The 16871-nt window shown below is 40.6% G+C and overlaps 2 protein-coding genes across 2 annotated transcripts in view; one reads left to right on the top strand and one right to left on the bottom strand.

Annotated features, from left to right (window-relative positions):
* The window catches only part of LOC145450963 (4-galactosyl-N-acetylglucosaminide 3-alpha-L-fucosyltransferase FUT5-like), a 263546-nt gene that overhangs the window by 214188 nt on the left and 32487 nt on the right, over positions 1-16871 (top strand). The gene's annotated exons all lie outside the window — the stretch shown is intronic.
* The window catches only part of LOC145450971 (uncharacterized), a 33084-nt gene continuing 28266 nt past the window's right edge, over positions 12054-16871 (bottom strand). The window contains exons 3-4 of the mRNA XM_080329468.1: positions 15808-15978; positions 12054-13491 (exon numbers count right to left, since the gene is read on the bottom strand). Of these exons, the coding sequence (XP_080185594.1) occupies positions 13438-13491; positions 15808-15978 (225 nt within the window). The 3' untranslated portion in view covers positions 12054-13437. The remainder of the gene's footprint in view (positions 13492-15807; positions 15979-16871) is intronic.

Raw genomic sequence — 16871 nt, forward strand, 5'->3', positions numbered from 1 at the left:
ACATGCGGGTTTGATAGTCCATAGGCGCGTAAATGACTGGCACCTAAATGTTCCTGTCTTGGCAATCTGAACCTCACAAGACAAATACCACCCCGCAGGGAAAAATTATATGCCAGTGAAGAAATACCAATTTGAAATCGTGAGATCTTTTAGTTTAGTACGTTTAGGCGATTGTATATTTTTGATATAGCAGACAGGAGGTCACGAAATAACATCATGTAACAAAGTCATACCAACGGGTCCACCTGCCCGAAGATGTTTAATATTTACGGGCTCTACATTTTCCAAGACAATACCTGACTCAGCTCTACCGGTAAATCTGATTACGTGAGCGGAGAAAGGATAAAAATTGATAGCAATATATATATTCAATTCCTGATCATATTGCCCGATTCAGTCATGAATTATAAAATTTTTTAGCGCTTAGCTCGTTTAGGCGATAAAAACTGACTTACTAAATGGACACCCAGTATAAATGATATGCAGCGGTAAACAACGTACAGCCTGAGGGGGGTCTGGGGGGCGAAGCCCCCAGAAGTTATGTTATCACCCTACGGGGGGACCAGGACCAACGTTTTGGGGGGGCGACGAAGTGCTGTCACGGCCCTGCTGGTGAGCTATCTTATCGCACCGTCTCTGTTTCGTTTGGTTACTCATTTTTGATGTGTTCTGGTTTCTTGATATATGCTCGACTTTAGATTGTTATTGTTTTGAATCTGTATTAGGTTGGACTGTGTTTCAAGAGAATCCCGCTACGTAGTACATTTTTTAAAGAGTTTTCACTCACCGCGAATGGTTTGAACAGAAACAGAACAAGGAATGGGAAATTAAACGACGAAAACTGGGTTTGTAACTTTGCCTGGTTTGCTTTCCCAGATAATAATGGGAAACCGATGTGTCATATTTGTCGAAAAACAGTTTTCACAATTCGTAACGAAGCGTTGAACCTTAAAATGATACTACGACAGTTTCGTCTGGTGTTATAAATATAACCTGATCTTGAAAAAACGTTGCTAGCTAGGTGTCAAGCCCAGCAATCCATATTTCGAGGCATTGTAAAATTGCCGACGAAATTGCAGACACCGTTCAAAATTGCTGGGAATATCGATGAACCCAGGAAATCTGCTAAAGAAGGTGTGATTTCAATATAACTGTGCGAGTATTCACTGTTTCCGGAACTTAGCAACAATTATAACACCACCTGACATATTTCGAAGCTACAGTTGTCCGATTCAACCGTGACCAAAAGAGTAACAGCAATGTCAGTCGATCTTTTATCGCATGTTCTGAAACACGATGCCGTGTGTACCGCTTTAGCCTAGCATTGGACGAATTCACCGACTCCAGACATTGCATAATTATCTGGGTGCATTTTATCAGAGTGGACAATCAGGACATATTTGCAGGGGAAATGCTGGCTTGGCGAACGTCGGAGGGTGACCAGCATAAAAATACAACTTGACCAAGGTAACTTATGTAACTAATGGTGCAGGGCCCCCGCCATGCATAACGGCCTCTGTAACGAAAAAGTGACCGTAATTTTATACTGCTCGCTCACGCTTTGAAGCAGAGAGTTCTGTTCTCGGATGGAAGGATTTAAAGGTGCATACCGGCGCGGGACACTTGAGTAATAATGACATTTGAAAGTTTTCTAATATGAGCGAGCCGGATTAAGTGATGATCAGGGCGATTGTTTTTAACATGTCATGAAAAGATGAAATTTTGTCAAAATTGTAACGTTAGGTCAAAAATGTCGAATGGTTTGCAAAGTCAAATTTTTTTTTGCAACCTGCATTTCGCTTGTATCGTAGATGCTTGCAATGTGGGCGAGCTTATCATTGATATTTTACAGCTTGTACCACAAGTTATCGACCTACCGTTGTAGACGACCCGTTGAAGACGACCCATTGTCGTCTACTCATTGTGAATCATAAAGGAAAGAAAACGGCCAAATGAAACAAATAGGCTTGCATGGTGTTATACGCAACGTACCGCAATATCCCAACTGAAGCAAGTCTGCGTGGGCAATGGGCATTGATTTTTATATCAACAAGCACACGATGAAAAATTGTGTGATGTAGACAAAATTGTCACAATGAAGCAACACGGTGTGTCACCAGCTGTGTACTGTACACACAACTTTAGTGTTGCTAGCCAACAACGGCTACTGTTGACCATTCTTCTTCCATTCGTAGCAAGCCTCTTAGTAAGGACAGACACTTTCTACCCGAGAATGTAAGAAAGTTATTTCGTTGTACTACAACAAATTTTAATTAACTACTGGAACTCTTCGTAGGCCCAGATTTAGTTTCCTCGGACCTAACTACTTCGTAATGACAGACAGTTCCAACCAGAAATAAAGATTTCTGTGGGAAAGCACCTAATTTACATACGCGAGGTCAAAATTTGATCGAGATTAAGTCGCCCTAGTAATGAGGAACGCTAGACTTATTTTATTACGCACAAAAATTGCCGACATTCATGCCATGCAAAATCAGCAATCAAGTTCCCACTCTTATTTTAAATGGATGATTCGATCCATATATGCTTGATTCTTTTTAAATTCTACATACTAAAATGCATCAGTGTGGTGATCCGCAATTAGGCAATAATTACTTTCATCTGATTAGTTACGTTGTACAGTACAGTGTCGCCTTATCGTTACCGTGTCATTCTATTCTCTTCTGTTCTGCTGTCAGTTGTGTTCTATGTTGCTTAAAGCCACATTGGTTAGGCCTACCTTTGCTTTAATAAAGCTTCAGTTAGTTATTCAACGCAATAGTCAGTTTACGACAATTTAAGCAACATAGAATTATGGCACAAAGGATTCTGAAACCAGACAAGTTTGATATCAGTCCGGACTCCGCCTCTGCTGAAAAACAGTATAAGCATTGGAAGAAGACCTTCGATAATTTTCTTTCATCATTTGATCAAGATACACAGATCGATAAGTTGAAGATCTTGACGAATTTCGTGTCGTCGTCTGTCTATTCCTATTTTGAAGAAAGTTCGACTTACGATACCGCAATAGAACTTCTCGACAAAATTTATATCAAGCAAAAGAACGAAATCTTCGTCCGCCACATGCTAGTAACCCGTATTCAGAAGCCCGAAGAGACGATCGAGGAATTTTCCTGCGCCTTGGCAGATCTAGCGAAAGATTGCACATTCAAGACTCTCTCGGCGGAAGATCATCGCAAGGAGTCCATCCGCGACGCTTTCGTTACTGGTCTCCGATCAAACGTTATCAGACAGAGATTATTAGAAAGTGACGGGGCTGTAACCCTCGAAATGGCGATCTCAAAAGCCCGCTCATTAGAATTCGCCCAGCGAAGCTCTAGTATCTATTGCAGCACTCCATGTTCATCTGTCGGGGTCGAACCGCTGGAAAAATCTTTGAATCCCGAAGTCGAACTATCATCCACAGAAACTCACAGTCGACTCAACGCAATGAGCAAAACAATCAAACCTGCTCGGAAGTGCTTTTTTTGCGGTCAGTCATTCCACTCCCGATATAAATGTCCAGCGAAACGGAGCGAGTGTGGCTATTGTGGAGTCCTAGGTCATTATGAAGTGGTTTGCATGAGAAGGCCACCGACAACAGGAAAACAGTAACTGCAATGATCTCATACTTCAGCGCCATCGGAGTACCCAAATGTCTCATAAAAGCAAGAATCGTGGTTAAGATCGGCTGCCACATAACATTTGCTTTAATCGACTCCGGTTCCGCGGAAAGCTTCATAAGCACTGGATACGCCAACGAAATTGACCTGAAATCCACTCCGTACTCCTCTACGGTTACATTTGCTTCTAAATCCCATTCCCGCAAGATTGAAGAACTCTACAGACCGGATATTCTTGTAAACGAAACGAAATATACGGAATTCCCTCTTGAAGGGATGGAAGATTTATGCGCTGATGTGGTGCTTGGTCTCGATTTCATGAACTTGCATAAACGGGTCATTTTCAATATGGACGGAGATAAAGATACCTTGGAACTCCCTCGAGATCAGAAGTACAGTGTATGCGGAGTTGCTCAAGCGTGTGTCGAAGCACCGCAAATTTTCAAGTTTATGACACCGAATTGTAAACCGATTGCCACTAAATCCAGAAGATACAGCGAAGCCGATCTACATTTCATTAAAGCGGAAGTTGCGAAACTCGAGAAATAAGGAATCATCGAGCCGTCCTCATCGCCTTGGCGAGCACAGGTTCTTGTTGTAAATGACGGTCGACACAAGAAGCGCATGGTCATCGACTTCTCTCAGACGGTCAACAGGTATACCTTACTAGACGCCTATCCTTTACCAAGGATCGATGACCAAGTCAACAACATCGCCCGTTTCAAAGTTTTCAGTACGTTAGATCTGAAGTCCGCGTATTATCAAGTGGCACTATCACCTGATGATCGTCCGTATACGGCATTCGAAGCCGCTGGAAATCTTTACCAATACCGGCGATTGCCATTTGGAGTCACCAACGGAGTTTCGGCATTTCAAAGAATAATAGACAACGTCATAAAAGACAACAAGCTCACCGGCACATTCGCTTATCTCGATAATATTACTGTTTGCGGTATGGATAAGGACGACCACGATCGAAATCTCGACGCGTTTCTCAATGCCGCTCAGCGATTCAGCCTCACTTTCAATCATTCGAAGTCGATCATCCGTTCTACGGAAATAGATTTGCTCGGTTATCGCGTGTCGCATGGCGTGATCAAACCGGACCCAGAAAGACTAAAGCCGTTAATCGATTTATTGCCGCCACGCAACAACCCAGAACTAAAACGAGTGTGTGGTATGTTTGCCTACTATGCCAAATGGTTGCCCAACTTTTCCGACAAAATCCGTCCTTTGTATTCAGTCGAAAAATTTCCGCTTTCCGAAAATGCATCTATCGCATTTAACGATTTAAAACGCGAGTTAGTTGACGCGTCTCTTGGTAGGATTGACGAGACAAGTCCGTTCACAATAGAGTGTGATGCTTCCAATGCAGCCATTGCAGCTATCCTCAGTCAAAACGGTCGACCGGTCGCGTTCATGTCAAAAGCACTATCGCCAAGTGAAATACGCTACTCCTCTGTTGAGAAAGAAGCGTCCTCAATTATCGCGGCAGTTCGTAAATGGGCTCATTTTTTACATGGCAGACATTTCACTCTTGTTACTGACCAAAGATCTGTCGCGTTCATGTTTGACGGCAAATCTAAAGGTAAAATCAAAAATACCAAAATCCAGCTGTGGCGTGTCGAACTTGTTAAATTTTCGTATGATATCGTACACAAACCGGGGGCACTGAATGTTGCGGCTGATATGTTTTCGCGGACCACATCTTCGTATTGCGCATCGATTTCACCCTGTGAGTTGGGTTCTAATCTAAATCGCATACACGACACTCTGGGTCATCCAGGAGTCACAAGGCTGCATCATTTCGTTCGTTCGAAAAATCTCTCGTTCTCCCTAAATGACGTCCGTGAGACCTGCGCTCGTTGCCGCATTTGTGCTCAGATCAAACCAAATTTTTACAAATGCAATCCGCAAGTGCTTGTGAAAGCAACGAAACCTTGGGAAAGAATCAACGTAGACTTCAAAGGGCCTTTGAAATCTAACAAATCCCCTTTCATGTTCGTTGTCATAGACGAATATAGTCGTTTTCCGTTCGCCTTTCCATGTCGCAACACTTTCGCGCTAACCGTCGTTTCGTGTTTGTCGACACTATTCGCTGTTTTTGGACTTCCGGGATACGTTCACAGTGACCGAGGCACCGCTTTCGTATCCAAGGAAGTCAAGGATTATTTACATTCTCGCGGGGTTGCAACTAGCTTCACTACGCCTTACCACCCAACAGGAAATTCGCAGTGCGAACGCCTTAATCAAACATTATGGCGAACTATCAAACTCATTTTGAAATCAACCGGAGTCTCAGAATCATGTTGGGCTGACGCCCTTCCTCATGCGCTACATTCAGTTCGATCGCTACTTTGCACGTCAACTAATTCAACGCCGCATGACCGATTTTTTTCCTTTCCAAGAAAAAGTATGGTGGGGAACAGCGTGCCATCCTGGCTATTGACACCGGGGCCAGTTTTCTTACGCAAATTCGTCAGAAACAAGGGCGATGAACTATGTTCTGAGGTCGAACTTCTTGAAGCCAACCCGACTTACGCACGTGTTCGTTTTCCTAACGGCCGCGAGTCAAACGTCTCACTCAACGATTTGGCCCGTTTTCCTACTGGAGAAGAAACACCATCGACTAATCCTGAAACGAAACAAGCTGAACCTTGTTCTGTTGATATCGATGGCCACGAGCCAAGTCGCGAAGTTTGTAACGTTGAGTTGAAGTCATCTGATGAAGAGCCTCAAGAATCTAACCATTCAGAGGATGCACCAGATGATTCGAGTAGAGATCTAGACGTCGAGCTTCGGCGTTCAACTAGAATTAGGCGCCAGCCGGATCGGTATGGTAATTTTGTTAGTCATTGATGTTTTTGTGTCATTCTTCTATGTGAATTTACAAAATGAAAGGGGGGTAGAATGCAGAGGTGGTCAGTAACGAAGTACTTCTACTTTTTCGAAGTACTCAAGTAGTTTTCCTCTACTTCTGGTACTTACTCAAGTAGATCTGATTTTCGCTACTTATACTTCTACTTCGTAATATTTTGTGACCTACTTACTTACTTCTCGCTATTTTCAGTTTGTCAAGTAGAAGTAGTTCAATCCTCCAATCAGGAAGATAGCCTGAAGAATTTCGGGGCTTTTTCCACGGAGTAATACCATTTAATTTTCACAAAAGTTGAGTAAAGCCCAGAATTTTCGTCGCGCTTTGCGCGCAGTGGATACGGGGTGGCCAGTATGATTTCACGAAAGTATCGGGGAATATAATTTAGGTTGCGGGTTGGCGTTGTTCCGTTCACACCACATTGTCGCCGTTCGGGAATAAATGAAATATTTCATCACAGTAGATATGGCTCATCACTACGTTTGAAACTAGCAATCTAGCATTTAAGCTACTTGTCATATCATAATCTTGCACGCAGGGCTTCGGAGCCGGAGCCGGAGCCCGGAGCCGGAGCCCCGGAGCCGTGCATTTTTACCGGAGCTGGAACCGGAGCCGGAGCTCTATATAAAATTCAGCCGGAGCCGGAGCCGGAGCTGGAGCCAGTTATTTGAGGGGTAGCTCCGGCTCCGACGTATTTCATAAGATGCTATTATGTATGCAACAACCATATCCGCTGAGTTCACCGAATTCAACAGCAGGCCTTCGCGATATTAAGAATCTTTTCCTCTTTGGCGCTAAATTTTCCGACTAACCATGTTCCTGAGGGTTCAACAGCAGAGCAGTCGTATGTTCAATGTTCAATTTTCATACATGAGTCCCGAACCTCGGTATGCGACCTATGCCTGTGAATATTGTGGGTATTCGGCATACCCGCAATTTCATCATCAGCACAACCTTGTTGGCCAATTGTATACGGCTCGAAAATAATGATCACTATGTATTACGCGAAATGTGAGAGATGTTAAAAACGTGATTTCGTTGCACATGCCGATATGACGAGCACGAGCCGAGAAATTCCGTCTCATCATTGCTATGAATCGGATAAGCAAATACTCGTTTTTTCGTGATAGTTCTTTAGTCGGGCCGCGAAAGTGGACAGTGTTATTGCGAGTATGCAATTATGCATGCCAATTGCAATTCATTACTGCGCATCATTGTCATCTCCAGTAAGGATTTTCGAGCTTAAATAAGAGATGGCAGAAGAGTAGGCCAAAACCCCATAGTATTCTATGTTGGAGACAAACTACTGATTTGATACGCGATTTCCAATTTGTAATCATCTGTTTCGTAAATTTGTGAATGTGCAATGTGCATACTGCATAGTTTAATTCGTTATGGGCATGGCGCAATGTGCACGGCACAGTGTTTATTTCGATTATTCGATTCATTTCAACGGGAAAATATTATTCCGATAAACTTGATCGACACCGGATGGACTGTTAACGAGTGCACCAATATCGAACGTCAAACCATTGGCCATTTGGTACAAATCGAATTTCTATTGATCACGTCGTTATATCCGCCCATTTTGCCCTTACTACAGTTAAAGTTGAATAATAATCGCACATTTAAAGATTGAATTAAGCTGTAGGGTAATGGTAATGGCCTAATGGTAATGAGTACAGTGCCAGTGTTAAAACACCGCATCAGAATTTTAATGCCGTGGCACGGAGTAAAGTGCTTTTTTAGTTTATTGTAATATACGACGATTTACTAAGATGTGACTGGACCCTGGATCTGCCAATGCGTCGAAACTGATATTTTAGTCCAGTCATCAATAACATCCCAAGTGCCGCGGCTAGATTAATCATATTTTTGGTTGGCCTAGCGAGTTCACAATCTGAGCAATGCAATTTCGATAATATAACAGAATTTCGATAATATAATGTGAAATTAGCTCGCGGGCTACTCAAAGCCTTCTCGCGGGCCACATATGGCCCGCAGGCCGCGGGTTGCTCACCCCTGATACAGACAGACACCTTCGATGGTTTTCAGTGCCGGAGCCGGAGCTGGAGCCGGAGCAGTGGTAATAATGCTGCTCCGGAGCTGGAGCCGGAGCTGATGTATGATAGAAGAAAGCTCCGGAGCCGGAGCTGGAGCAATGCAAATTTACGGCTGCTCCGAAGCCCTGCTTGCACGTCCATGGCGTGTCCTAATCTGGAAAAGTGGATTCTGACTTTTTTTAGTTTTAGAGCTGTTTTAGCACACCACCTTTGAAACTTTCTGGACTAAGGACATGAAATACATGTTCCGCTTTTAGAAGTAGTATTTATATTTCACTTTCAATTCCCAGTATCATATACTTTGAGCTCTAATTAATATTTCTTGTCCAGTTCTTTTGTCTGGATAACATAGGCTACATCTTGAAGTATAAAAGCAAGTGTAGTAATGCCTTTAATTGCCGGAAATAAAACTTCACAATATGGCATTTTTACGAGTCACCATATTTTTTATTACCGTTTACTAATCGCGCAAAGTGTTCATACCGTATCCTATGCAAGTTCTCCGTATTGCTCTTCGACTAAACTACGGGTCTTATAAAACGGGGGAGGACGCCATACCATGATAATTTCTAAAACGATCTGTTCGAGAAAACAGAGGATTAGTGTCGCATTTCCATATCAATACTATAATTTTCATCCCATGATGCGGACGAATACTTATGCTGTCGAAAATTGGATACTTCCTGGTATGCAACAATATGAATCGAACTCGGCGCCTTTCGCACAGTTAAATTTGCACCTTTTGACAATCCATATGAACGAATTAGGATCGTTTTCACAACTACTTACTTACTTGAGTAGATTTAAAATCGGTCAATTCTACTTCTACTTCAAGTAGTTTTAGGTTGCTTATGGAAGAAGTACTTCTACTCGTACTTGAGTAGATTTTTTCGTCGCTACTTCTACTTCTACTTGAGTAGCTTTCTTGACTACTTTGACCACCTCTGGTAGAATGTGGTGATCCGCAATTAGGCAATAATTACTTTCATTTGATTAGTTACGTTGTACAGTACAGTGTCGCCTTATCGTTACCGTGTCATTCTATTCTCTTCTGTTCTGCTGTCAGTTGTGTTCTATGTTGCTTAAAGCCACATTGGTTACCTTTGCTTTAATAAAGCTTCAGTTAGTTATTCAACGCAATAGTCAGTTTACGACAATCAGTCCGTGTATTTTGGTTTATTTTTCAATGCACACAGATTAGTAGATAGGAAATATGATCATCGCTACATTAAAAATACGCTGATTTGCTGCGTATTGAACGGATACTGAATAATATTTAAACTACGTTAAAATCTCACAAAACATTTCAATATACCTGTGATCATGCATACAATTGTGAAAAGTATGTTTTTACAAACATCTGCATTAGCGTTGTTCAAAACAAAAATCGGATTTTTTTCGATTAACCGATTGACTTGCTGTATGCTGCCTTTAAATGCTTCGCCCGAACTCTGACTTAATTGCAACCAGTAGAAGCTGAGTCATGTCCAGCAAAATATCTCGGCGTCACCATTGATGCCAAAATGTCTTGGAAGCAGCATGTTGAATGCACAATATCAAAACTAGCTCGGTGTGTGGGTGGGAATAATGACCCGTCTGCAATTTTGGGTTTCCAGATCAATACTACGAACCATCTATTTCTCTCTTTTCCACTCTCACCTGCAATATGGAATCGTAGTATGGGGAAGTGCATGCACAACATTTTTGTGCAGAATTCGAACCCTGCAAAACCGTGCGATACGGCTGATCTCATTATTACCTTTACGTACCAAACTATCGCCTTACTACCGTAAGCACCAAATTTTGCAAGTTGACAAACTGTATCGCTTCGAAGTATCAAAAGTCATTCACAAATATTTTTCCAATAGTTTGCCTCCTGTGTTTGATGACTTTTTCATGCCTGCTAAAAATGTGCACTCCCACTACACGAGATCACCGTCTAAAGGAAATATCTACTTACCCCCACCAAATAGCCACTTAACCAAGAGATCTCTTGACTACTCCGGACCTATCATCTGGAATGCATTACCACCACATATCCGTGAATTGCCTTATTATAGATTAAAAAAAGCCATACTTGATCACCACTTGTCATTACACTAACACTGTTGCCCTATACCTCGCCCAGACATTGCTTCATTGATCATTTGCTACCATCGTTTGATTTTTTTCTATTTTATTTTAGCAACTATACCGTAACATTTTTTACAGCAAGACTGTTTAGAGTCAAGTGCACCTGTTTGATGCTGGTGTGATCAGACTAGATGACCTTCACGGTCTTATCGATCATTCCTATCTAATACCGAATACTGTGCATGCATATTTTCTGTACCACCACCACTGCCGTGTGTTATGTATTTTGGTTGGATGAAAGTTAAGACTCTCTCTCTCTCTCTCCAATTGAAAGTCCGGCGATTATAGAAAATATTTACGGTGGCCAGTTTTGTCAGTTTGCCTTGACCAAACAACGCATTCCAGGCATGCCTGAAGAGAGATTGAGGCTTTTTTCATGCGTTGCCATCTTGACAAGGGCCTGCGGTAGCGTTTGGATTAAGGCATCGCTAATTAATAGGACTGATTATCCGGAAACTATAGTCATCTTCGTTAAAATAGTCTACTTAGGATGATGGTGATATTATTCGCAAGTAAATACTTCCCGCACAGAAATTGACGTACACTTGAGCGGAAATAAAAAGTAGCTAACATCCGGTAAACATATATTTTCCATATGATATTCAATATGTCGAAGCCTATTTTATGACGCCAATAGATCTAAGACAGTAGTTCTCAACCTTTTTGTCCTCGCGGACACCTTTTGAACGGTCACGAAACTCCGCGGACTCCTAAAGTTCTACTTCAAATTTAGCTCAATTATCGTGTAAACGTCATCTGTCTTGTGCAAATACTCCAGGATAGTGAAAAACAGCAGCACATCTCACTACAGCTCATACCACAGCTTTTACAACAGCTCATCTTTAAGATATTCCGGAATACTGGTTATGTAGGCTATATCACAGGTGAAAACGACTTTTTGCCAACATTTCGAAGTCGAAGATTGACCTGCACTACTCCGACTTTTTCATATATTTCTACCTACCTTAACAAAACGTCCATTCTGGTGATTTGAGTCCTGAAGTTTTAGCAGCGATTAATCGAAACTGCCCCGTTATTTTCCTAAGTTACAGAAATACAAATTAGATTATCAACCAATTTGCAAATTTAGAGGTGTCGCAGACCCAGGTTGAGAACCACTAATCGACGAAATCTGAAAATATTTTTGGACAACGGGGTAATTTACGAAATGTTTGCAACACCTCTAATCTACTTGCCCAATGTCGTCAATAATAATGAATAAAGGGTAAGCAGAGAGCCACGATGCCCTGATACACATCAATTTGCATCGAAGATCCCAAATTTACCTCTTCGTCAATTAGGGTGAAACTTCTCAGTAACTTCGTCAAGTCCTGTCTGCTAACAGAGTATTGAAACAAATACAACATGCGTTTGTACTCGCTCGATACGCCAAAGTACACTTACATCATAACGCTCGTGATTACAATTTACAAAACGATGAAAAATCATAAAATAGCTAGTCCATGTATTCGTCCAAATGACTGTGATTGCGGGCAGGACGTGCAAGATCAATTCACCACGGATCGTCATAAATTGAATGTGGGCTGACGAATGATGGTGGTGTGATAATGAGTCGAACGTTGTGAAACCCATCAGCAGCTTGATCGCGTCTACTGTGTAACTAATAACATCTATGTATTGCTCTATCTAACATCGCCATACTTCAAGAATCAAGATGAAAAAATTCACATTTGCCCAATTTAGCACAGTAATTCACTTACTATTATAAGTGAACTATTCACTTAAACTACGTGGGGTAAAACGATCTTGTTCGGGCCAAGTCCATCAAATTTAGTAAAATACAATACAATACTACAATATTATATTCGAAGCAAAAACAAAACATGGTTATCGTAGTGGAATGTTGCGATGTTAATTTCGGTAAAAATGTGGAGATTGATTAAATGGCAGGGAAAGCAAATCATAGCTGTGACATTTTATGAACTACCATAAATGGCCGGCATCGTCGCACCCACAACGGACATATCATATAGGAGCGCGGGAATGTCATTATACAGCATTAAAAATTTTGTTCCAATATAATACAAAGACCTCGTGTAGTCTACTTGCAAATGATATGTTGAATATCATTACATTAAAACCGTCACGTGGATATTCGTGAAATATGGTCACCTCACACAAACAATGGTAATAGCGCTTTTCAACATTCCCACCTTTCAGGTCCCTGACCCCAATATGAGATAGAGGCAAATCGTAACAAGATTTACCACTTAGCATGACGCAATGCCGATAAACTAAGGATCGTATTAAATATTGATTCGTTATAACAGATCATTCAATTTTACCCCAATTAAAGTGTAACATATTCTGACTGCCATGGTAATAGATGGTGGCTTCACAGAAATAATAAATTCAAACTATGATTGTTTAGACCGCTAAACAAATTATTCATTGGTCGAAGTCACGATCGAAATCGTGACCATAGGATTTTTCCACATGTCAATGATTAGGCGTGGAAAGTATTTACGTCAATACAGTAACAGTTTGAGACATGCAATATGTCTCTTCATGCATTTCCTTTATAGTGAGCTGGTGTATCACACTGTAATGTACTGTTGCATGTTGATTTTTCCATTCCCAAGTAATGTCTTCGTCGATTACGTTGGTTTGAGAAAGGCTGCTGATATTTGGAAGTGTATCATATCCAGGGTTTCCTTGGATTCGTTGAATTTGAGGTATTCCTTGATTTTGGGTAATTTGCATAGATTCTCCTGTTGGTTCCTCACGGTTCCCCTTTCGTGAAGGTATTTCCATTCGGAAGTCGGATATGTTTCACCTATGCGAAGTAGAATAAAATTATTTATTGCGGGGGAGGAAATTGTCGTATTAGCATAAGCAATTAATCAGTAACCAATGATAAATCAAAAATATAAATAAATTACTGTTAAGTAGGTCGATATTTTTGGACATGTTCAAATCGTCAAAATATCATCAAAACTGTTTACAAATTCAAAATTTTTCGCAACCTGCATTTCGTTTTTATCGTATATGTTTGCACTGTAGGTTAACTTCTCATTAGACGTTTCACAACTTGAAGTCTATTTTATATGCCTACCGTTGTGGACGGCCCATAATCTACTCATTGTGAATCAGAAACGGTCAAATCGGTTGACATGGTGTTATGCTCATCGTACCGCAATATCCTAACTCAGGGGTCGACAAACATTTTAGCTCGCGGGCCGCATTCAACTATTGAATTCATTAGAGGCCGCACTATATAAAATTGGGATAATAAACCAAAATTCAATACGGTTATTTGATTATATAGTGATTGACAACATGGAAATATTGTATATGTATTTGTATATTTAAAACAATCCAAACATTTATTTGATGATAACATATACGGGTCAGAAATATTGACGAGAAGTTAGAAGCTGGTCTTCGTCATTGTCAAAATTACGGGTGTCCCGATTCTTATACAATTGAATGTGAATTTGAGTCTGTAAGCAGAGATCTGTTCATAAATTTGCTGATTGTACGTTTGGTTTAACTCCAGGACACATAATGCTGACAGCATAATAATCATGTAACCTTTAAACGCGCTTCTACAATATATAAATATTATAAAAGTAAATACTGCTATGCATACAATACATCCAACACACTCGCGAATCGGTTCTCCAATTACTAAATGTAATAAACTTGCTCGTGCTGCCAATCTAAAATTACACTTAGCAATTGTTTAGCAATTGAAACCTTTCAAAATGTATGGATCTCAAGGTTGGTATACGCACCATTAAGGAAATAAAAAAAAATATGGTAATAATATAACTTATCATTATCATATTAAAATACCTAATATGAAAAAGTTTAATCAAGTATATCCACAGCAATTTGATTTTTTTTACCCATTTTATCAATGATGTTACGTTTCCTGGGGCTTACACGGGCCTTAAAAAACGGTGTTGCAGGCCGCATGCAGCCCGAGGGTCTTAGTTTGCCCACCCCTGTCATAACTGAAGCGAGACTGCGTTGGCATTGGTTCTTATACCAAAAAGCGCATGATGAAAAATTGAGATGTAGACAACATTGTCAGAATGAAGCGACACGGTGAAACATCAGCAGTATCTGCGCAGCTTCAGTGTTGCCAATCAACAAATGCTGCTGTTGAACGTTTTTTTTTCATTCTTGACAAGTTACTTGTGAGGACGGACACTTTCTACCCGACAATGTAGAAGAGTCTCTTTCGTTGTACTACAACAAATAATAATTATTTCCACCATAATGCGTGATATAACCACTAGAATTCTTCATAGGTCCAGATTTCGTTGTAATAAAGTTGTTTCATGTGAAAGTTTGCAAGTTTTTAGGTCAAAAAGGTTTTTTCAGTCCAAACTACTACGTATGGAGAGACAGTTCCTACCAGAAATGAAGATAAGTAGTATGCAATTTTGTTACTATGTGCGAAAACACCTAATTTACATGCGTGAGGGCACACTTAGTCTAAATCAAGTTTTCTACGGTCAAAAAATATTTAAAAAAATTGCCCTACTGATAAGTGAATGAATAAAACGCATTTCTATGTGCATTCCCGCCGTGCGTTTCAGATGGAATGAGGAGTTGGTAGTGTGATGTCCAATGCTGCAACTGAAATTTGTTGCGAGTTCCCACCGACCCAGGTAGGCTTCAAAAGTGTTGTCAGTTTATCTAGGCCCCTCATCACCATTCGATTTCAAAGACAACTCCAAGTCGTTTTGACACGTTGCTATCTTTTCATTGTATCGATGTCATGTGGTGTTTTGAAATGATGAAATTCCTAATAAAGCTGATACTGACACTGATACTTGGCGCTACAATTTTAGACGTGCCAAAAATAATAATCACCCTATTATTAGTAAATTATATCATTCGTTTCAGTTTGTCGATTAAAAGCAAAATTAAAAGTTCGTAACTGTAGAAATAAACATTGATAATAGAATATTTATCAATGATGGACACGTAAAGTCTACAAGACGTATAGACTCTCATGTAGGCCTACTACAATTAATAACGAGTATTACATTCGTTACGAAGGGATTAGTAGGATATTAATTCGCGTTTTGCTACACATTACTACAAATGCGTGCAAAGTAAGTGAATAGAAACGAACCTTCGAGCTTTCGAGTTGAAGCGTGTCTTTCAATCTCTGCGTTCCTTTGGTATCGATTTTCCAGTTGAGTAGCAACAGTCTTTCCACAGCAAACATCATCAAGTGACAAAGAGCTGATATTTCACTTTCAGTTGCAGTTTTCTGTGACCAATCGATCAGAAGAATCGGGATCTGAAACCGACATGTATCAGTGCTACATTTCGATTCGTACGAAGAAAAACCATGTTTCGCGTCCACTAAATATCACTGCGCTGATGATTAAATATTTGCCTTACTTGAACCGATAAACACGAGTCTTCTAGAGCAGGGGTGGCTAAACGTTTTAGCTAGAGGGCCACATTCAACATCTGAATCCATTCGTGAACCGCATTATAGTACAATTGGGATTGTTTGATTATTTAGGTAGGTCCAACACGGAGATAATATATGTATTCAAAACAAATCATATATTGTTTCAATGAAAGTTTACACATCGCAAACAGTAACGTGATTATATCATAAGGATGACAATAAGACACAATGAACATAAGGCGGTCTCGGTGCGTTTTGTGAATTCCATACATAATATCCTGGATATGTCTTGGGTGTGTTCGGAAAGCATTGTCACTAGGACATGACGTCTTGGGACAGGTCTGAAGTGTTTCCGAGTTCAGTTGGTATTCGGACATTATGTCTGGAGTGTGTTCAGACTGCGATGTCACTCGGTCATCATGTACGAGGTATGTCTAGGGCAGGGGTTCTCAAACAGTGGGCATTTTGAGGTGGTCCACAGAGCTATTTGGGAAATTGTAGAATTAGGGAAGTTTAGTTATAGCCTACTTGTTGTGTTATTCACTCAAAAAATTATATATACTCATATTATCGAATTATACGTGGGCTACATAAAGCTTTTCACCCCACTATGATGAGACGTATTGGTACGCATCGAGTCACAATGTACAATTCGAAAATGGGAGGGGAACGGCGGCTTTTGTCACTAACGCTAACAGCAACGAAAATTTTTTCGTTTGTATATTAACTGGCAGAGTCATATGCCGTATGCCGTTTGAAAATCGCGTGCATTA

The sequence above is a fragment of the Botryllus schlosseri genome, chromosome 11 (assembly GCF_051294905.1).
Source record: "Botryllus schlosseri isolate E-star chromosome 11, Bs_hap1, whole genome shotgun sequence".
NCBI classification, from domain to species: Eukaryota; Metazoa; Chordata; class Ascidiacea; order Stolidobranchia; family Styelidae; genus Botryllus; species Botryllus schlosseri.